General features: G+C 43.9%; 1 protein-coding gene across 1 annotated transcript in view; it reads right to left on the bottom strand.

Moving 5' to 3' along the window:
• Positions 1-22,320, bottom strand: part of MAN2B1 (mannosidase alpha class 2B member 1) — a 278,792-nt gene that overhangs the window by 82,814 nt on the left and 173,658 nt on the right. Inside the window, exons 20-21 of the mRNA XM_086961819.1 lie at positions 21,455-21,535; positions 19,383-19,619 (exon numbers count right to left, since the gene is read on the bottom strand). Coding sequence (XP_086817945.1) covers positions 19,383-19,619; positions 21,455-21,535 — 318 coding nt within the window. The remainder of the gene's footprint in view (positions 1-19,382; positions 19,620-21,454; positions 21,536-22,320) is intronic.

Below are 22,320 nucleotides of genomic sequence, written 5' to 3'. Positions count from 1 at the left end.
ACTACACCCGACAGCGCTTATGGAAGGCGGGGTTGGGAGCGTTCCCCGAATGCCTTCGTTGTGGCCTGGTGGTAGGCACACAACTACACACAGTTTGGGAGTGTGCATCGCTGCAGAGGTTTTGGGATGGGGTCTACTGTTGCTTAGTCGAAGTTTTGTCCTGGGAGATTCGGAGAGACCCTAAGCTAGGGCTGCTGCATGTCATGGTTGGGGGAAACAGGTATAAGCGTCACCTAATGCTGCTGGGGTTTACACTGGCGAAACGCGATATCGCGAGAGCTTGGAAGGCCCCCCGGGCCCCATCGCTCACAGCCTGGAAGAACGGAATGGACTACTGCATGGGTATAGAACAGCCCATTTTTATTGCAAGGGGATGTCCCAAGAAGCATTTCAAAAATTGGAAACGGTGGGCGGATTATCGGGGTCTGGACTTGCACCCACCGCCTGAGGAGGCCACCCTCCCGACAGTGTGAGGAGATGGACTATGAACAATGGCAGTTGGCATGATATGTAAGACGATTGAAGGATCGAATGATGGAGCATTTTTGTGCCTTAAAGAATGGGGATACAAGATATCCTATCGCCTCCCATGCTATCCAAAATGGTAATGACTCTGTTAACCATAAATTCACTTATCATGGAATAGAACATGTAACATTAGATCGACGAAGTGGGAATAGAATCTTGAAACTCAGACGCAAAGAAGCAAGATGGATTATGGTCCTACGGGCAGTTGCAGAGGGATTAAATTTAGACCCAGAATTGCAATTTTTCTTAGGAGATTAATGATAATGTTGTCAGATATATTAATATTGACAATAATGCAACTCAAGCTGTAGAGAGTTAAATATAAGAGATGTTTAACCTTATAACGTAACCTCTATTCATCTAACTAATGCCCGTCTGGATAACTAATAATATACTCTGTGCTGCTTGATGATGATACACTAGTTAGAGATTACTGTTATATGAATGTACCAATGTCAGATATGTAATGCCTCTTTCTGTCTTTTCCCCCCTTTTTTCCTCTTCCCTATATCACCCCTTTGTTTATCCCCCGTGTATATATATATAATTTTAATATACTCTTTCCATGTATGCCCAGGGTTGGGTTTCTGGAATGTGTGTGGGTAGTCCGTAGGTTTCGCTCTGCTGCGGATCACATATCCGATTTACAGACCTTTAGAATAGACACAGACTCAATATAGTGAGGTTTACGTTACTAAGTATACTCTGGGTAGCACTCGACTCTGGTGGCACCTAGCGTGAGACCATGAATGAGTTACTAGCCCACTATGGGTTCGAATACATGTCGAGATAGTTACAAAGGTATAGTATTCAGATCTAAGTATATATATATATATATATATATATATATATATATATATATATATATATATATATATATATATATAAAAAACTTTTTGGGGATATTACTTTAAGTGGATTGACATATGTGATTCAGATTTCTTCTTTGAAACCTACTCAGACCTTATCGTGTTACTCATGTTGAGTTTCTCTAGATCCTGACATTGCGGCTATTCTATCCTAGTAAACCGTTAATTACATTCAGAAAAGCAACTACATAAAGATTAATACTCAGCCCCAGGGATACTATTACCTATCAAAATCATAATCAGTCATCAGCTATTACTGAAAGTTAGTTACTTAAGTTACCAAGAGGGTGTTCTAAATGTGGACAATGTGTGTGTTACAAGTATGTTCTTGACAGGTCTAAGAATTTCACTGACTTTACCAAAACCCATGCCTTCAATATCATGCTGTTTATTAACTGTAACACTTCTAATTGTGTATACATGATCATTTGTATATTAACAAATACGCTGGCTCCACCACCAGAAAATTAAAAGAACGATGGAAAGAACATATTTGAGGAATAAAAAACAATGATCCAGAATACCAATTGGCATCCCATTTGAGAAAGCTTGTTACAAAAACACTTGACAGTATTTTATTTGCTGGCCTATAACATATTATGGGAAACAGAAGAGGAGGTAATATAGAAAAAAAAGGTCAGTGCAAGGAAGACTTTCTGGATCAACAAACTCAATACAGTTTTGGTTGGATTAAATGCTGATATAGAATGATGTGCTCTAATATATTCTGGCTACACGATGTTAAAAAAAATTATTTAAGAGGAGTTGTCATATTAGGGAAAAACAGCACAATGTCAGTCATCTCCGCTATGTAGGAATGCTGTGGAGGCATAAATGTCACAGAGATTGTTAAATTGCTGACAAACAAAATGTTGTGTGACTTTCATTGTTGTGATCTGAAGTTTGATACTGTTACTGTTCTTACTATTGTGTGTCGAACCGGCTGCTTCTTACCAAAAATTGCTTCTTTCATATTGTCTTGTGTATGGGAATGCTTTAGACTGATGCAGTATCAAACTTTGTACCGTAATGATAACTAATAAAATTGGTTAAAAAACGTTGCCATATGTAAACTTTGTTGCATACATGTTATATAATGATAGAAATAAATATGCTCTGATTTTAACAATATCTCTTGATCACAATAATAATTTTACAACAAGGTGATAAGGAGTTATCAAATGTTAACTTTATATTGCATGCTTTCTTTGTAAAGATCAGATCTTCCGACAGAAAATTACAAAGGTTCAATTCAAGTTCTCTCTTAGTTTATTGCTGATAAAATTATATATCAAGACCCGTGATAAAGGAGCTTTGCTCCGAAACGCGTCGGGCAAGGATTTGCCATTAATGCAATAAATTAATTTTCACCACGCAAAACGGATTTGGGCTCAGTTCTTTTGGTATTGAAATTACCGAAGGTTGAAGGAGTGTAAATATATAGATCTTTTCGGGAGCGCTCACAAAGCCACTGACACCATCCGGTTTTCTTTCGTTTGATAACTGGTTTCTTTATTTGGGTAAGATGATTGAGACCGGACACATTTTGAGGTATACACCTCTTTTTCAAAGGTCAAGCTTCTCTCGCAGGCAGTTCCGATATGATTACTTGTGTTCTGAATGGGAATATATTATCCAGCAGGCAACAAATGTGAAACACACTCAGCGGAGCCCACTCAGAGCAGTATATAATGCGCATGCACAAAGAAATCATGTCTGAACTGCCTGCAAGAGAAGCGGGACCTTTGAAAAAGAGGTGTATACCTCGAAACGCGTCCGGTCTCAATCGGCTTCCCCAAATAAAGAAGCAAGTTACCAAATGAAAGAAAACCGGATGGTGTCAGTGGATTTGTGTGCGCTCCTGAAAAGCTGGTTGGCATTTGGTGAAATTATTATAGACAGCTGTCTGGACCGTGTGGGACAGCACCATCCTGGGATTTGAAAAGAGGCTGCGGTCGGAGCCATCCTTACCTGTATGCAGCACAGCCAATGAAGGCGAATAGAATTTGTGGAAGTGTTTGTGGGCACACTACGGGCACCATTATGCCATGAAATCATTGCTTCGACTCATTGACCTACTCAAGGATAATAAAGTGTTCCGAATGGGACTATATTATCCAGCATGCAACAAATGTGAAATGCACTCAGCGGAGCCCACTCAGGGCAGTATATAATAGTAATCTTGTCGGAAACTGCCAGCGAGAGAAGCGTGACCTTTTAAAAAGAGGTCTATACCTCGAAACGTGTCAGGACTCAATCGGCTTCCCCGAATAAAGCAAGTTACCAAATGAAACAAAACCGGATGGTGTCAGTGGCTTTGTGTGCGCTCTCGAAAAGCTTGTTGGGGTTTGTTTATATAACACTATTCCACCCAAGGCCAGCCGAACTCCCGGCGGGTGCAACCGAAAAGCAGAGGTGGAACCGCTTAAAAGATCAACAAACACACGGCAACTTCGGTGCACACTCGGGGCTTTATCATATCCGCAGACGCGTTTCTGGCTTCTGCCTTCATCAGTGCGGAAAAGCCGTTGAGGATTAGTCCAGTCTTTTGAACAGTCCTGCCATTTATTAGGTGTATCCTTGGCCAATGAACGGCCCGCGATGGGACGTCTTCATTTCCGTTGTTTCTTGCCAATCACAATGTTCATGCCATATATATATATATATATATATATATATATATACATACATACATACATATACATACACACACATCCACACATAATTCATTAGAGGCGCGCACACACACAACATACTGAAGAATCAGTTTGAAGTAACATTGAGTTTCATGTTCGAACTGCTAAGGAGCAATGTTATCAGAAGCTGGCATAGGGGTACAAACTCATTTATGAGGGTTTGGCAATATAACAGTGGTTACCTATGGGTATGATTATGATTGAATCCAACTAATTGAACTACATTTAAGTTTTAGGTTTGAACTGGTAAGGAGCAATGTTGTTATCAGAAGTGGACACAGTGGTACTTAAGGGATCATCAGCCATGAGTTAATTAAGTGTTTTAATATTACCCTGGGCTGGAAGGGTAAAATTACACGGGCTACTCCACTGCTGGATTCCTGCCTCCTGGGTATGCTATTGAGCCAACCAGCACTTGACAAATGGAACCTGATTGGTCTTTCCACGGTGGGGGACTTGTGGACAAAGGGTGCGGTGGTTCCTTTCAGTGAATTGCAAGCACTGTATCAGTTACATGAGGGGGAAACATTCCAGTATCTTCAGGCAGGCAGCGCATTAAATAAAGCCATCCCCAAAGGTTCCGAACTGCCCATCCCTTTACCTCTCGAGGACAGGCTCCTTGAAGACTACCTTCCAGAGAAGGCCATCTCTCTGACCTACAGCATGATACTTAATAACTTACCAGAACCTCTCGATAAACTCAGCGCAAAGTGGTCAGATGACGTGGGGGAAATGCCTGACTAAGATTGGAGGGAGGCCCTGGCATCGCCCAGGGAGGTGGCAATCCAGTCCCACTTTAAGTTGACACAACTTAAAATACTTCATAGAGCTTATTACACCAACACAGCACTTCTTAAAATGGGTCTGACAATCTCCCCCACTCTGTCCCAGAGGCTGTGGCTCATTAGGTACTTTCTTGCACCAGTGAAGGGACTGTCCTGAATAGGTCGGAAATCAACTGAACTCTCCCCTTGACTCTGTATTTTAAACATTTGGGTTTCTCTGGGTTGTATCATACCAAAACGTAATGTAGCCAGGACATGGAAGGGGGAGTCATACCCCGCAACAAGGACTGGGACATGGACTGGTGCATGCAGGCTGAAAGGGTGATATATGAGAGCAGGCAAATGGACCAAAATATGAGGCCCTTGGAACGAAAGCAGAGGGTTTTTTATGTGCCCCCTTTGAGGAGGACTCCCCATTTAATGTTGATAAAGAAACATAATGGTTTATTCTCCCTATGGGTCCCTATCATTATCTGTATCCTTTTTTTAGGTCTCGCTAGAGCCAGCGCATGCGCTCCTCTACGCAAGACATTTAGTGGCTGGCTTTTGGAAGTGTTGCTAAAGGCTGTTGCCTGCCACCAGCATGCGGTTACGCACGCGTGCACGCATCGCTATCTGTCTTTCCTCTGACGTCACAGGTCATTAAAACGCGGTGCTCTCACTTTCGCTGCAGCGCCGAGGAGGGCGCTTGCGTGTGCACCACTTTTGAGGTCGGGCTGGTTTGTCAAACGGGACCCATCTTCGTGACAGTTTGAAACACTATCTAGCAAGCGGAGAAACGTCTATACTGTTTCAATCACACATTACCTTAATGAAAACATGAACAAACGGGCTGCTCTGGCGGGACAAAAAGGAACCTTCCAGGTTCACAGTGAGTCATATTTCTCGCTGATCCAGATGCAGAAATTCCATGTTTGTTTGGAGTCAGCTGCCGTGCCGGCCCTTCTGGTTACAATAAAATCTGGATAATCAATTGATCAGACAGGCAGACTCCAGCGAGAGCCCAGGAGTTGCTGGCCCGGCTGTGCGGACATCTGTAACGCTTTACACGCCCCTCCGCCAGTATCCTGGGACGCCCCGTTTCTGTGGTTAGCTGCACTGTACTTGTGGCAGACTCACTGAAGTCGCTTCTAAGCGCCGAGAATCTGCTTTACTGTAAGAGCAGACACAGACCCTGTAGAAACTTTCGGTAACACTCAGCGTGAATACAGCGATTACTTCCACGGGCTTCAAGATTTAAAGCCCCTGTACAAGACACACCATTTTTCAGAGTAACTGCGTGGTCCTCATTTTATCATGTTTGGTAGATAAAATAATGAGCTACTCTTCCTGGGATGTAAACCTTGGCATTGTAGGTTGCACGCACATCACTGCAGAGGGTGCATGAACTGCCTCTGCTACCTCAAAACAGGAATGGCATACACACAGCACACCGGCCAAGGCACAATACCTAAGCAGCAGATTAATAGTTCAAATAAAGCAAGATATCCTCCGGCTCGAACCCTACACACCCACCACAGGCAAACATCTAAACTCCACTTGTTAAAAATATCTTTAGGAGGACATGCCCACCAGCATGTAAAGTCTAAGACAGCATCTGTCAGACTCAGCCCCCTCAGCCTTTCCAGCGCAGTGTGTGTTTGTCCCTGCTTCATGGGAATTCGATTTTAAAACGAAGCCAGAACATCTAACTAGGTACACAAGGATTGGCATAGCCAATAGTACCAAGTGTAGGATGTTCTGGTCTTTGGTATAAGGGGTCCTGCACAAATGAGGGGCATGTTGGCAAAGCTGTAGTGTGCTCTCCTCCAGATGCCCCAGTTAGTTAGACCAAGTCTTGTGCGTGTGTAATATGACACTCATCTCACTGGTTGCAGCTCTCTCCATGCAATGCTGTCGTCTTGTTCCAGATAGCCCTAAGCCATGCTCTCACATGCTTAGGCTACCATTTTTGGGGGACAGTGAATACAGTGCATGCAGCCCACACCGAAGATGGATACAAGTCTTGGTAGGTAGGATGGCTATAGGTCACTTCACTGTTTCCAACTACCACTGCAATATAGACGGTATTTTCTACTAATCAAATCATGCCAAGACTATGCTAACCAGTCTTGGGGCAGACTGTTTCCTTGGCTTCTCCACCCCAAACTGCATCATCTGTCTGTCATTTTTCAAAAGCCAATATGTAGTCACAGCAGTGACTTGGTTTGCCCAGTCCTCTGTTGAACAGTCAGTGCCTGCTCCAAATGCAGTTTCGGCTAGGAAATATTTCACCTACTTACATCAGGTACGAATTCTGAACTTAATCCCCCACACCACTTACTTGAATTGTCATTTAAAAAGAAATTAACTTCTGAGAGAGTATTGACGGCCTTCTGCAGCATGATATATAAGGAAACAAGCATTGGCATAGCCAATAGGTCTTGCTTTTGGGACCTTATAAGTATTTAGTTATGCAGCACAATATCCTTGGTGCAACAATATCAACTGTTGCATGGCTAAACACTTATAAGGTCCCAAAGGCGAGACCTATTGGCTATGCCAGTGCTTGTTTGTGTTTATTGATTGTATGTATGAGGTGTTTAGTTTTTGTGATCTGTTCGTTTTGATGACTGCTCTTTTTCTTTGTGTTGATATCTTTATGGTATTATTGTTTTTTGATTCCTTTATAAAAAAATATTACCTACAGACTTTTCAATATTTTGGTTCATAATGTTCATTAAAGCATTTATGTATCTTTTTTTTAGATTAAGACTTATTTGCTAACAACATTCTTTTATTTTTTAATTCAATGTTGATCAGATTAGGAGGGTATTTATGGACATTTTCTTTTTATGAGGTTAATTATTTTTCCTTTTACGGCGTTGAAACAGTGGCATTAGCTAAGAACATCATGTACTGCAACGGTGGTTACCTATGGGTTCAATTAGGATTGATTCCAACTCACAGAACTTTACCATAATTTAATTCAATTACATTTTTCTTCTGCTATGTTTAATGTTCGAAATATTTCTATCTTGAAGAAATAAACTTAAGTTCTTTCCTTCCAATAAGTTGCGCCGTTAAAATAACATGTTTAAAAGTAATGGCATTTTGGCAAGTATATTTCTCAACCCAATATGGTTGTTCTTACTTCCAGTGAAAATGCACATTTTCTGTTAGACAGTATATTTAAATACAATATAATTAAGACATCCCTGATGGAATAAAGATTTACATTTGCAAATAGCATCTTTTCATATTTCATGATTATATTTATTGGGTCATAATTGAATCTTTTGATATATCTTCCTTTCTTTCCTCATAATAATCATACTGTGGTGCTTTGAATATAGCTAGTAGCACAAAGGCATGATAACGGAAGTTATTTCATGGGCCAATGATGATCGAACTCTGTGTACGGATTTGATTACAATTCACGTATTCTATTTTTCTTCTTTTCTCTCTATAATGTTATCTTTTCAGGGTGGAAATACCTTGGGGTACAATATGTATTTAAAGCGCGTTGTAAAAATAAGTTCAAACAATTGGGCATGTATATTTTTTACCCGGAAATAATTGCATTTACTTAAGGTTTACGACACACATTCTTCAAAAGGCGGGAGATTCAAATGTAGTATAAATTATGCATGCACGATGGTTTCTCTGTTTGTTATTTTACAGTGTTATCTGGAACTATTGTTTCACTGTATCTTTAAAGAGAAAGGTAAGATTTATCAAGCTCGTCTACGAGGACGAAAAATAATCTTGAGATTTAATTTAGGAGATACTTTCTATGAAACTGCTAATGAAGTCTATTGAATTCAAATTCCCTTATCTTGGATTTCTTAGAAGATAAAAGTAGCATTAACATTATGATTTAACATAAAAGATCTTTTTTGCAATGATTATTTGAAGATTAGTATTTAATTATGAATTGGGCTAGTTCGATATAAAGACTTTTTAGTTATCCGTTGTAGAGAGAGCATGCAAATCTTAGCAGCATATGAATATCTAGCATAAAGGATCACTTTGACCTACTATTTTTTGTGAGTGGAAGCAGGTTTCATTGGATACTACGTAAAATCAATGACTGTTTTGTTTTTTCGGTTTCCTGTGTATTTTATGCACAATTAGAGCAATTTTTCCCTTTGATTTAGCGTCATTGAAAGGGGCAATTTTATGGGGGGGGTTTCTCCACATTAGTGATTAATAAGATTTAGGGTTTTTTCACTCTTGGGTACATCAAACAATGGAAGCTAAAGATTTGAAAATCAATGATATTCCTAGAATTCAGTTTTTTAAAATCTGTGATATTCGCATCCTTTCAAGGATACCAAATGGCTGTTTTTTATCTTTATCGTAATTTTCATACAATATCATTTTGTGTACAACAACCCAGGAATCGATAGTTATTGGGGTAGCCAAATACCTGGGATGGGCTTGGGCAATCAGGCGACGATCTCTGGGGGGGATTAGGTAATCAGGTTTTCCTTTTAATTTATGATTTAAAGTGCAAAATTATTTGCCACATATAATTTTACTATGCTAATATTGTATGAGCTGCACAGAATGTTTAAATGAATTTGTATTTGTAATTGTTATGTTTTATTCTGTAAACGTTTTAAATTTTATAATGTGCTTTTATGAGAATTATCTCGAATAAAGCTTATACAACAATATCATTTTGGGGGGAAATGCATTGTTTTTTTAATGTATTCAATATTCATCTGTAAATGTACTTTGCCATGAACCAGGTTTATTTCTTTAATTTGCAATAATGGCACAATTGATAATATATCTTGGATTTCGTATTGAAAATATTAGTCATGTTAGTAATGGACTACATACAAAGAGGTTTTTGATAGATTCACATAATTCTATTTCTGTGCGTTTTGATGTTTTTCTCTGTTCTTACCAGCCTTGAAGAAGCAACTGCTAAACACGTTCTGGCTGGGCTTACTGTACTTACAAGCAGATACAAACATTAGTATTTGACATTTACATTGGATTAATTCATCCTATATGGAAGAATAATACACTAGTTGTGCTGGACATTTATTATATCCCAGGCTCTCACTCAAATCATGGTCTATGGAGAACTAACCAGTTGAGTGACCGGTCTTCTGGGGATTGAGCGCTGGGTTTATCCTGCACCTGAACGGACACACACAGACACACACACACACACACACAGACACACAGACACACACAAACCCCCCCCCCCCGAGGGGTCTGGGGAGGAGGGTGGGCGTATATAAATCTACAGCACTACATGCCATGAACAGATGCTTACAGGATAAGTAACATTTTCCATTTGGGGCTTGTGAAAAGTGCCCTCTTTCTGCATGGTTGCCCCCACTTTTTGCTAAACTGCTGATGTGCTTTGACAGAGTGTGCCCTGGGCTCCTGGTAATCAGGTACCCAGGGCCTATGTTATTTCCTTACACCTGCGTTAAAAACAAAACCCAATAGGCATCTCTGGCCACAGGTCAGCCCTGGGTAAATGTTACCACAGGTACCCAGGGAACTGTGACCAAGGAAGACTTCAAAGGGCTGCAGCACTTATTGTGCCACCTTAAGAGGCACTGTACCATCACACTCACAAAATGCCTTTGCAGTCGACATGGCCCACATCCGTGTGTTCTGAACTCATTAGCGCTTCACCTCGGCTGTTTCACTCCGTTGTAGAGCCTATTTGCACACTTTAGTAATTCCTATCACTTTTCAAACACCAGTGCATTTCCTCTTGAATGGTGTCAATTATTTCTGTATGTATTATAGCTATTTTAGATGTAATGAGAATCTGACTGCTAAGGTCCTGTATTTGTTTTCCATTTAACAGACCCCTGACGAAGGGACCTTGTTATAGACCCGAAATGCATTGGGTATGGTGAACCATCAGAGTATCATGATTAAGTTGGATATGATATGAAGTAATCATATTTGAAGGATAAAGCCTTTTGAAAATTAAAAGAAGGAATTGAAGAAAAAACAAGATCATGTGTTTTTACAAAGCTTCAAATTAAGTGAAGAAACTCTCCAGTTTCAAGTTGAATGTGCGCTTTCTTTAGTGATAAGGATATCACACAATTTCAGTCTTATGAAGGCACTGCCAGACATAGTGTGACAAGAAAAGCGCCTATTGAAAGTTACAAGAATTATTCCAAGGAATGTGTTTACAAGGAGTGCACGGAGATAACATATCGTCCACATCCATGTGTGCCATGCCTAGAAAACCACTGCCCTGGAATAGACCAGTCACCCCTCTTGCTGGGTGCCGTATACCAGTAGTGAGGGAACAGGTGCATGAACCCTGTACCCCTACAGTGTCCAAATCCATTCTTAGACATTGTAAGTGCAGTGCTGCCATTAAGAGTATATGGTGCTGGGAGTTTGTCATTACAAACGACACAGCACCATAATGGCTACACTAAAAACTGAGAAGTTTGGCATCAAACCTCTCAGTACATTAAACCCACACTGATGCCAGTGTGGGATTTAATAAAACATGCACACAGAGGGCATCTTAGAGATGCCCCCTGAAAAACGACCTACCACTAGTGTCCTGGCCGAGTGGGTGCTTTCAGCTGCCACCACCAGACATGTTTTTGGACCCCTGGGCCAAGAGCTTGCTGCTCTTGGGGGCCTGAAACAATGCACATCCTGCGACGAGGTGCCAAGCCTCCTCCCCCAGGATGGGCAGGGTCCACAAAGGGGAAGCTTCAAGGGCTTGTCGCCTTTGTGAGCTTCCCCAGGCCACTTGCTACATCAGCAATTGGTCCCCACTGGTTCTGACCCCCTCTTTGGGCAGGATAACCGGCAGGAAAAACAAGTGAGGAAGAGAGGTATGCCCACTTAGGCCAACTCCACCCTTCAGGTGGGGGAGGCGATTTGAAGCACAACTCAGTCCCCGTCATCTTACAGAAGAGGGGGCCCAGCCAACCATGAAAAGGCTTATGGCCCCCTTCCACTGGAGGGTGGCATTAAAGGGGAGTGTACCCACCCTAGGGATGGTACCCATTGGTCCCAACCTTTTACCTACCAGTAACACCCTTAAATAGCAAGGTTCAGGGTTGCCCTGAAATACTCTATCTCAGACAAGAAACCAGAAGAAGAAAATGGACCGAACAGCCGTGCCGAAGTTAAGAAGAGGAGGATGCCCACTGACTTAGCCCCACCCCTACCCGCCTGTCCCCACCTCGAAACTGCTCCAGCGGTGTGTCCGGCAGACATCAACCTCAAGAAACCCAGAGGACCAGCCTGCCTTCCATCCCAATTTGTGCATATACAATTACATTCCAAACTGTTATAACTGTATATTTACCGTAACGTACTTATCACTTACCTGTGCCAGGCTTGTTTGGTTCTAGGAAATATAATAACTAAAAGAATATTTTCATACAAAAACAACTGGTCTGAAGTTCAGTCTTTGAGTGTGGGAATTCATTTGCTGACAGTGTGCACAACAACTGCTTAACACTACCCTCAGATAAAGCCTTACTGCTCGACCACACTACCACAAACAGAGTGTGAGGTTGTGAGAAAGTGCCATCTTTCTTGCATTGGTATGGGCCCACTTTTTTCTGAACTGCTGATGTGCTTTGGCAGGAGCCCAGGGCACACTCAGTCAACCAGGTACCCAAGGCCTGTGTTCCTTCCCTAAAACTGTGTTGAAACTACAACCCAATTGTCATCTCTGGCCACCTGTCATCCACTAGTAAATGGTACCCTAGATACCCAGGGCATGGTGACCAGAGAAGACCCCTCAGGGCTGCAGCACTTATTGTGCCAAACTCTGGGGCCCTGTAACCTGACACCCACACACAGCCTTTGCAGGCAGAGTGTCTAAGTACAGAACTAAACAAAGAGTCGACATGGCACACATCCCTGTGTGCCATGCCCACAGAACCCACTGCCCTGGCATACTTCAGTCACCCCTCTAGTTGGGTTCCCTTTGTCAGAGGTGTGGGCACAGGTGCATGAACCCTGTGCCCCTAGAGTACCCAGGGCCATTCCTGGGCACTGTAAGTGCAGTGATGCCATTAAGAGTATATGGTGCTGGGAGGTTGTCATTACGAACTCCACAGCACAATAATGGCTACACTGAAAACTGACAAGTTTGGATCCAAACTTCTCAGCACATTAAACACGCACTGATGCTAGTGTGGGATTTAATGTAAAATGCACCAGAGGGCATCTTAGAGATGCCCCCTGAAAACCTAACCTACAATCCACGTCTGGGCTGAGTGGCTGCAGAGGCTGCCACACAGCAGACATGTTGCTGGACCCCTGGGTAGACCCCCCCCTGCTCTCCTGGGCCTGCAACAATGCACATCCTGGGCGAGGTGCTAGGTCTCCTCCCCCAGGATGGGCAGGGGGAAGCTTCAAAGGCATGCCGCCACTGAGCTTCTCCAGACCATTTGCTGTACTCAGCAACTGGCCCCCACTGGTTCTAACCCCCACTCTGGCGGGAAAACTGGCGGGAAACCCTATGTCAGGAAGGGGGGTGTGCCAGCCTGTGCCAACTCCACCTCTCAGGTGGGAGAAGCGAGGTGAAGCACGACACCGGGCTCCGGCCATTTTGAAGATGGGGAGCCCTGCCCAATCACAGCTAGGCTCCGGCCCCCCACCCACAGGAGAGGAGCAGGCTAGGGGGTGTACCCACCCCAGGACAGGGACCTATTGGTCCCTGCCCTTGCCCTAACTGTAACACCCCTAAATTTAGTATTTAGGGGCACCCTGAACCTTCCTTCCCCAGATCCCAATAAGAAAAAAAGATCAAGAAGAAGACCTGCCATGCAGCTGCTAACAACATGACGACACCCACTGACTTGGCCCCAGCCCTACCGGCCTGTCAACCCTGGAACCTGCTCCTGCTTAATCCCGGCGACTCCTGCAGACAGAAACCTTGGGACACCGGGAGGACCTGCCTGCCTTGGCCCTCTTAAAGACTGGGACTCCCATAAGCAGAGGCTCCGCTTCAACAACCAACCCCTGGTGCCAGCCAGGAAGCTCAAGACCTGCCCACTCTGCACCCACCGAGCCTGGCCCGTGCCAGAGTGATCCAAGATCATGAGGGCTTCCCCCCGGCGACTGGGACCCAAAGTCCAGTGCCCAAAGACCCTCCTCGACGAACCAGACGACGCCTGCAGCCTCAGAACCAGGGACCCCTCCAACCGCGACCAGCCGAGGGTAAGATTTCCCGACACCCAAAGACACCCCTGCACCCGGTGACCCAAGGTCCCCTGTGCCCTCCTTTGGGGTACTCGCCTCTTCTCCAAGATCCCAACTTACCTCTCGAAGTGGTGGTCGCACCTGAAGAATCTCTGTCCCAGAGTCTGCAGCCTTTGTTCCTTTTTAGGTCTCAGCTAGCGTAGGCTGCGCTTGCGCAGTCTCACTGGTGCGATTTTATGTTTTCTAGTAGTGGGGCTTAAACCCGCCCCTCTTCTCCATTGGCTGGCCTCCTAAATGCTGGCCAGCCATTGGAGAAGAGGTTTGTCTGTCAATTTAAGCCCAGTCTTTTTCGGATTTGGGGGGGGGGGGTGTTTTTTGGCTTCTTTCTCTCCGTGACGTCCTCAGTCCAAAATACGCCCCCATCACGCTGCCTGCACGCCCAAGTCGGCTCTCTAATTGGTTGACAACTACCAAATAAACACTACCATTGGTGTTCCTTATTAACTAATCAGAGGGCCGACTGGCGCGTGCAGGCAGTGTGAGATCAATTGAAATCAACAGTGTGTCGGGCATCTGACTACAGGATTGATCAGCTAGGTTAAGTTCTCTGGCGCGGATCGAAATACATTAAACGGTATTTATTACCAAATGTATAAAGCTAAAATACTGATAGCGAGTTTAAGTGTGACTTTGAATTTTGCCACAACACGTCCAGCTACTTGAACATCATTTTCCAATGCCAACCAGGTAATACACCAGGGTGACACTGAGGTGCAGGGCACAGAAGAGCACCAGCAGGCAGCACGCCTTCGGCAGAGAGGTGCCCGGCGGCAGCAGAGAGTGCGGGGGTCCTTCATGCCAGCGGCAGCCACGGAGACTCCGGGGCGGGGGGCCGCACCGAGCAGCAGGGGAGCGAGCGGAGCTCATATGCCTGGCGTGGCCAACTTTGCCCCCCGCCTCAGGAAGCGCATGAAGAGCGAAACTCTGGGAAGTTTGCTTCGGGATATGGGAAGGGGCGGGAGGAGCGGCTATAATGTCGGTCTTGTCTAGTGTTGTGTGTTTCTTTATTGGCCTGAGAGATAACACTTTTTCACGAGGTTGAGGAGTACAAAAAGAAGCGCCGCTGGGCAGCGGGTACGCCACTGTGCAAAACCACCAGGAGGGTCTCGCGCGCACTGCCCCCCCCCCCCCCTCTCTTCACCTACACCAACCGTCTTCCCTGTGACATAATCACGGACAGACTGGGAGGGGGGGGGGGGGGGGGGGCTCAGGAGGGCAGAGGAGGATGTCATTGGAGCCATGGAGGCCTCGCCCCTGCTCCGTGTGGCTCCCCCCGCCCGCTTTTCTCACTGTGACGCGTGATTGTTACGCTTGGCACAAAACTAGAGGACATGGGGCAATCGGAAGTTGAAAGCACAACTTGATTTTTAGGACTGCAACATTTTTGTGTAGGTTCAGATGTCCGTTAACCGAAACATTCCCCTCGGTCGCTTCTCCGTGGAGGTCATAACATAGTTTATTTATTTATGCGTTTTTATACAGCGCAAACTTTACCAGACGGTGTCAGAACGCTTTACAACACAACCAGTTACATTACATAAGTTTGAGCCTTTTCCGGAAAAACGAGCAGCCGAGGTAGAGATCAATTGAAATCAACAGTGTGTCAGGCATCTGACTACAGGATTGATCAGCTAGGTGAAGTTCTCTGGCGCGGATCGAAATACATTAAACGGTATTCATTACCAAATGTATAAAGCTAAAATACTGATAGCGAGGTTAAGTGCGACTTTGAATTTTGCAACAACACGTCCAGCTACTTGAACTTTATTTTCCAATGTGACGGCTAAATATTTGTTTTGCAGGTCCACATGCTTTTCCTCGATTGGGGCTGCCATTGAGATGACTAGAGGTGCCCTCCCCCACTGGTACCACCGGGCTTATCGGCATTTGGCACACGGGGAGAGAGAGAGAGTGTGTGTGTGCGTGTGTGTGTGTGTGTGTGTGTGTGTGTGCGTTTGGCTCTGTGTGTGTGTTTGGCTCTGTGTGTGTGTTTGGCTCTGTGTGTGTGTTTGGCTCTGTGTGTGTGTTTGGCTCTGTGTGTGTGTTTGGCTCTGTGTGTGTGTTTGGCTCTGTGTGTGTGTTTGGCTCTGTGTGTGTGTTTGGCTCTGTGTGTGTGTTTGGCTCTGTGTGTGTGTTTGGCTCTGTGTGTGTGTTTGGCTCTGTGTGTGTGTGTGTGGCTCTGTGTGTGTGTGTGTGGCTCTGTGTGTGTGTGTGTGTGGCTCTGTGTGTGGCTCTGTGTGTGTGTGTGTGGCTCTGTGTGTGTGTGTGGCTCTGTGTGTGTGTGTGGCTCTGTGTGTGTGTGTGTGGCTCTGTGTGTGTGTGTGGCTCTGTGTGTGTGTGTGTGGCTCTGTGTGTGTGTGTGGCTCTGTGTGTGTGTGTGGCTCTGTGTGTGTGTGTGGCTCTGTGTGTGTGTGTGGCTCTGTGTGTGTGTGTGGCTCTGTGTGTGTGTGTGGCTCTGTGTGTGTGTGGCTGTGTGTGTGTGGCTGTGTGTGTGTGTGGCTCTCTGTGTGGGTGCAAACGCAATAGGTATCGCATTTGCGACAGATTAAGCTATTGGCATTGTAAATGACAATGCCATTTATTTATATCTGTTAAAAATAATGTAGTGAGCAATGCTAATAGCTCTAACTTTAACAAAGACGAGACCATTGCATTGTAAATGCTTGTTTACCTTTCCTGTTGAATAACATTGAGCGCACAACGGCTAAAAGGCACCCTGCAACCAGCCGCCCGAGGGCCCCTGGCAGCCCAACCTGTGCCCTATCCTACTTCCCCATCCCTATCCTACTTCCCCATCTGCCCTGAGCAAGTGACCAGGAGCCAAGCTCCCACAGCCACGTGGCCTGCTAGCCAGCAGCCACCAACCGGAGGCCCCCTGCCCCTCATTGGATAACATTGGGCCTAACTACCTCTGCACCCAGTCGCCCCTGTGCCACGGAGGGTGAACCAACTATACCCACCTGAGCCTGGGGTACCCCTGAGTCTATGCCCGAACCTTAACTTCACCAGTCCAGTACGTCACTTACCTGCCATTGGATAACATTGGCTGGTTTGACTCGAAAAATCTTCTAAGTGTGAAGTTTTGGAAACTTCAGAATTCGGTGGATTTTATATGAATATTTTAAGTACTCACCTGTGATCAGGAGAGAAGCTAGTACTGTACCTTGTAGCCCAGTACTGAACCGCAAAAGTAATCCTCACTGGGTTTACTAGTAACCTGTATTTTCTCCATAGGAATCCATTGTCTGCTTTTCTATGAAATTTCTTCAAAGTGCCTACTTTTGAAAACTTGAAATATTCTTTAAAAATCATACGAAATACTAAAATGCAATTACTTACCTGTTTTAAGTTAAGACCCTAGTGCTGGACCTAGGAACCCAGTACTGGATTACAAAAGTAACGAGATTGTACATTACCTGCAACCTGAATTTTCTCCCATTTGATAACATTGCCAGATTTCTGTTGAAAATCACTGCAATAACTAAAACTTTTTTACTAAATTGTTTTCAGCTTAGACCCCAGGACTGAATCTAGGATCCAGTCCTGGAACTACCAAAGTAATCTACATAGTAATCAACTGTGTTTATATAGAAAAACCTATTGAGCGCAATGCTAAATTGTGTGTAGAATTGTGTTGCCTGCTGCAACACCTGTACCTATTGTGTTTACGAAGTTTATTGCCTTTCTGCAAAGCACTCATCTGAGACCTCTCATATTGAGAACAGTATATTTTGATACCTGTTGGTTCTAAAAATAAACCAACTATATCTTTGATATAAAAACAATTGGCCTGGAGTTCAGTCTTTGAGTGTGTGAAACCTTTTGCTGAGTGGGTACAACAAATGCTTTACACTGTCCTCTGGTACTGCCTTACTGCTTGACCAAGCTACCACTTTAGAGAGTAAGGTCACACCAGGCTTTAACCTCTGGGGTTTGTGGACTCTATACACACTGTACCTTATTCTGGTCAAGTATATATAGAGTCACTTTCTCACAGAGGTGCCATCTACTTTACCTCTGCCTACCTTTTGGGTTCTACTGGGCTCTGTGCACACTATACCTCACTTTGGTATAGTATATACAGAGCCAGCTTCCTACAGGGCTGTAGATAAAAATGCTATGCACAGACTGTAAAGAAGTGCTCCCCTAAGAGGTGTCTAGCCTGTGGATGTTGCAGAAGACTGAAAAAGGGTACGAAGTACAGTGTGACCAACATTTGCTTGTTGGAGCGCTAAGAACATCTACACAGTACAGCTTTGTGAAAGTGTGTTGTAGATCAAGTAGCTGCTTTACAAAGGTCAGCTATTGGGATGTTCCCAAGGAAGGCCATAGAGCCCCCTTTCTTTCTGGTGGAATAGGTCCTAGGAGGAACAGGCAAAGCTCTTTTAGCTTTTGCACAGCAGGTTTGGATGCATTTAACTGTCCATCTGGCTATGCCTGATTTTAATAAGGCGTTTCCTTTATGTGGTGCAGAAAACCACAACAAACAGTTGTTGGGTTTGTCTAAATGGTTCTGTTCAATCAGCCACACCAATGCCTTGAACACTTATTTTTTAATCATCTGTGCACTCGCTGCTCTCAACCAAGTGCCTTGACGCCCTTCTTTTAACAAAACAGAGTTAAAGAAGGTCATCTATTCCCACAAATCCTCCAAATTTTCAATATCCTGCTCAGCATGTTTTAGAAATTATGTGCACATTTTGACTATTCAACTTTCACTCCACAAGACGCCTGCATTTATTACATTTTAAGAGTCATACCACTTAACAACTTAAAGGAAGATATTAGGGGAGTCCTATCAATGGGATCTGTGCCTCCCATTCCTACTAATGCCTGTCCCAAGCATCAGAGCACAAATAGTTCTCATACATGAAGCCCTTCACTACTGGCATTTACGGATTGTTATTGAATTTGTAAATCTAATCTTTCAAAGTGTCCTGGTATTCAATTTGTCGTCATAGTATACCCCGCAACCCAATTAAAAATGATCCATTTGAGGATTCTATACAAAATAGCTAGTATAATTGTTGAACTGGTGCCTAATAATTAATATATTCTCAGACTGTATAAAACAAACCAGAAAAGTAATCAAAATACTCATATCTATTGCACACCTATGAATTGGTTTCCAGGACACGACAACACTAATCTAGACCTGCCTGACCATGGTTTCCCCATTGGGCCACATTAGGGGCATGGGCCTGAGCCTCACCTGCAGGTGCACAGCATAAGCCTTATCTTCAGATGCAGGGCATAAGACACTTGCAAACACAGAGCAAGCAACTTACCTGCAGATGCATGTCCTGTTCCTCCCTGTATGGAGGGCCTCCTCCAGGTGCTAGTACAATCTGTGGCGCCATGTACTCCTGCTGGGCCTCAGGTCGGTGATGATCAGCAGAGGACTCTACAGTGTCCAGGAAGAGGATGTGCTTCCCACGCACCACCAAACCATCCTTATACTCGCCAGGCTCCAGCAGTGGCTCTCCCACTCCACGGCCATCATCATAGAGCAGCCGGCGATGAACCTGTGTGGAAGGGTGGATGAGTGTTGGAGGAGTGATGCAGCATGAAAACAGCTTCCAAAATGCCTCACACAGTTCTGTTGCCAACCTGCATGTTCCTCATTACCACTGCATAGAAACAAGTATTTCAGTGCACAACCAGTGTATCTATCCCTGGCATGCTACCATACATAAACACAAAATCCAGAACGTAACTAACCTGTCCCTACCAGGTGTAAGACTGTACAGAAACAGAAAATGGAGAGCTTAAACACTGACTGTCCCAGGTATACCTCCTAGCAAATGAATAAAAAGAATGCAAAGTCCCAAAAGCCTGTCCATCTCAGTTGAACTACAAAATGAATACATTAAATCCATGACCAACCAGACTGTTACTTCCAAGTAGGTTACCACAACTTAGTGAAGGACAATAAGTAAGTTGCCTACATTTCAACTGTATCACTTAGCCCCCTTTTAATTACTACAAGACGTGAGACTAGACAAAAAGTAACAGCAAGTGCAGCATAGATCTCTTTCACTTATTTAATGTAAACACGGCTTTATGTGTACTTTGACACATTAATTAATCTGTGCGTGTATGAGCATTTTATGGTGTAACCAGACCTTTCTATAAGAATTGGAATGTACTCCGACTATGAAACTAGTTGTTGGAAGTTTACCTAGCTGGTTGCGTGTAGAGGCTGTATATCCTTTGAAGCCAAACAAACTTACTGGAACCTCCCTGGGAAATCTGCATTCTTCTCCTTGCTCCTCCCCAGAAGCGTGTTTAGGGTGACCGGTTTAAGTGCCTTGCATCATCAAGCATTCCCACCAGGATCCACCCTCACCTCAGCTTACTGACTGATGCACACCTGTTACTCCACATATCACCACTCGTCCCAGGACATCCAATCAAAGGTTGGTTCTTGGTGTGATCAAGGATACAACCTCTCCCTGATACCTCTCGTGTATCAGGGTGGCTGGGGTTAATTTTATGTGAGGTGATGCCTATGTTAAATATTCCCTTAGTTAAGATACCAGCAAAAGGAAAAAGCCATCATCAGTCTAGAAATCTACTGACTAGACAATGTCACCTGTAATAACTCAGAGCATCCCACTAAGTGATTTGGAAGCTAGAGCGTATCCAAACTATAGCCACAAGACTACTTCTTAAAATTAACATCAAGTCACATAGTTTTCCTGCACTTCAACCTATACGCTCATTTCCTGTGGCTGGGTGAATCTTCTTCAAAGCAACATGCTTAGCTCATTACCTACCATCTATCCATGCAGTATGCTTTGTTCCGGAGTAGCCCACTCCTTTATGTCCCTTCGCATGAACAAGAATTAACATCTTGAATTCAAAAGAGCACTAAAATCCCACTATCATCATGATTGTAAGTAACAAATATGTTACAACTAGCAGAAAATGTACCCACAAGCATAAATGTACATATATTCTGACATTATTCCACAGCAAGTCAAGTGTTAAGCACAGCGACACAACACACCAGCCAGCACCTTATGTACAGCATGACTCCAAAGGTCACTGAACTTCTCTCATTCATGTCAATGTACACCAAACACAATCTTCAACCCTTTACTGGGCACTCAGTATCCTGATGCAAATCGAAGAACTTTACTGACATAGTTATGGGTATGATGCGCTAAATAAATGCCACAATGTACAGTTACAGTCACACAACAAAACAAGTCTGACAATTTCAGGTGATAAAACAGGTAAGTTTATATCTGGACCAAACTTCAAATTTTGTACTTCAAACGGTGAAGCTTCAACCTTGAATGACTTGAAAAGAACACATCGAAATAACATTCAAGGTGGGCAAAGAGGGACCTACCATCAGTTCCAGAGAACCATTGGTGATACTGGTGCCTCCCTGCGACCTGTCCGTCAGAACCGTCAGCTGCACGGTCTTGTTCTGAAAATAGATCCATAAATTAAAGGAGGTAGATCTTGGTAAAAATGACAGGCTCAATGGGACACTAAATAGTAAATAGATGTGTGTCAGGAGTCCTGAAAATTAGGGGTATGCCTAGGATCCCTGGCAGAGATGGCCATTCAGGAGGTGAACACCAAGTTTATTTTTGTATGTGCTCTGGCTTTGTTGCAATTTTGACTTTCGGGCTTTTGAATAGAGCAACTTCTTGCTGTTAAGAAAGTAGAAACATCTGCTAAACTTAATTGCATGAAAGGTTGCCATACCAGGGGGCAGTGTTGCAGCCAAACCAGTGCATTGTGGGTGAACATGATGTGCCACTGCAGTAGTATTGGGGGGGCTGGTGAACAGGAATGGGGTCTTCAAATTACTCTGTGGAAAGAGTTGGTCCCCCCCCCTTTTTTTAAAGCAAGTTTTATCAAGGTTTTTTAGCTTTTGACACTGGTAAACACTGTGTATTGAAAAAGGAAGCAAACAACATCTAAAAGTCTCATTACAGAATTGGGAAGAAGAACAAGAAGTTATAGGATTCTGTTTCGTAACAATCTGTGCAAAAAAATGGCGGGCATAGTCAGGAAGACTTTTTTTCTCACAGACAGATGAAAAGTATAATGTCTTGATTTGAGCTATGAGAGGTGGATCATTGAGCTGCGTGCGTTCACTTACTGCATCACTGTAGCTTAATTTTCCTTGAGTGTCCTGTTAGAATGAAAGGAACCCAGTAGGGAGAGATAAATGGAACCTCCATCAATCAGCAGAGAAGGCTA

The sequence above is a fragment of the Lissotriton vulgaris genome, chromosome 1_1, assembly GCF_964263255.1.
Source record: "Lissotriton vulgaris chromosome 1_1, aLisVul1.2, whole genome shotgun sequence".
In the NCBI taxonomy this organism is placed as follows: Eukaryota; Metazoa; Chordata; class Amphibia; order Caudata; family Salamandridae; genus Lissotriton; species Lissotriton vulgaris.
Note: the sequence above shows the minus strand (reverse complement) of the source record. Positions and strands in the feature narration are given on the sequence as shown.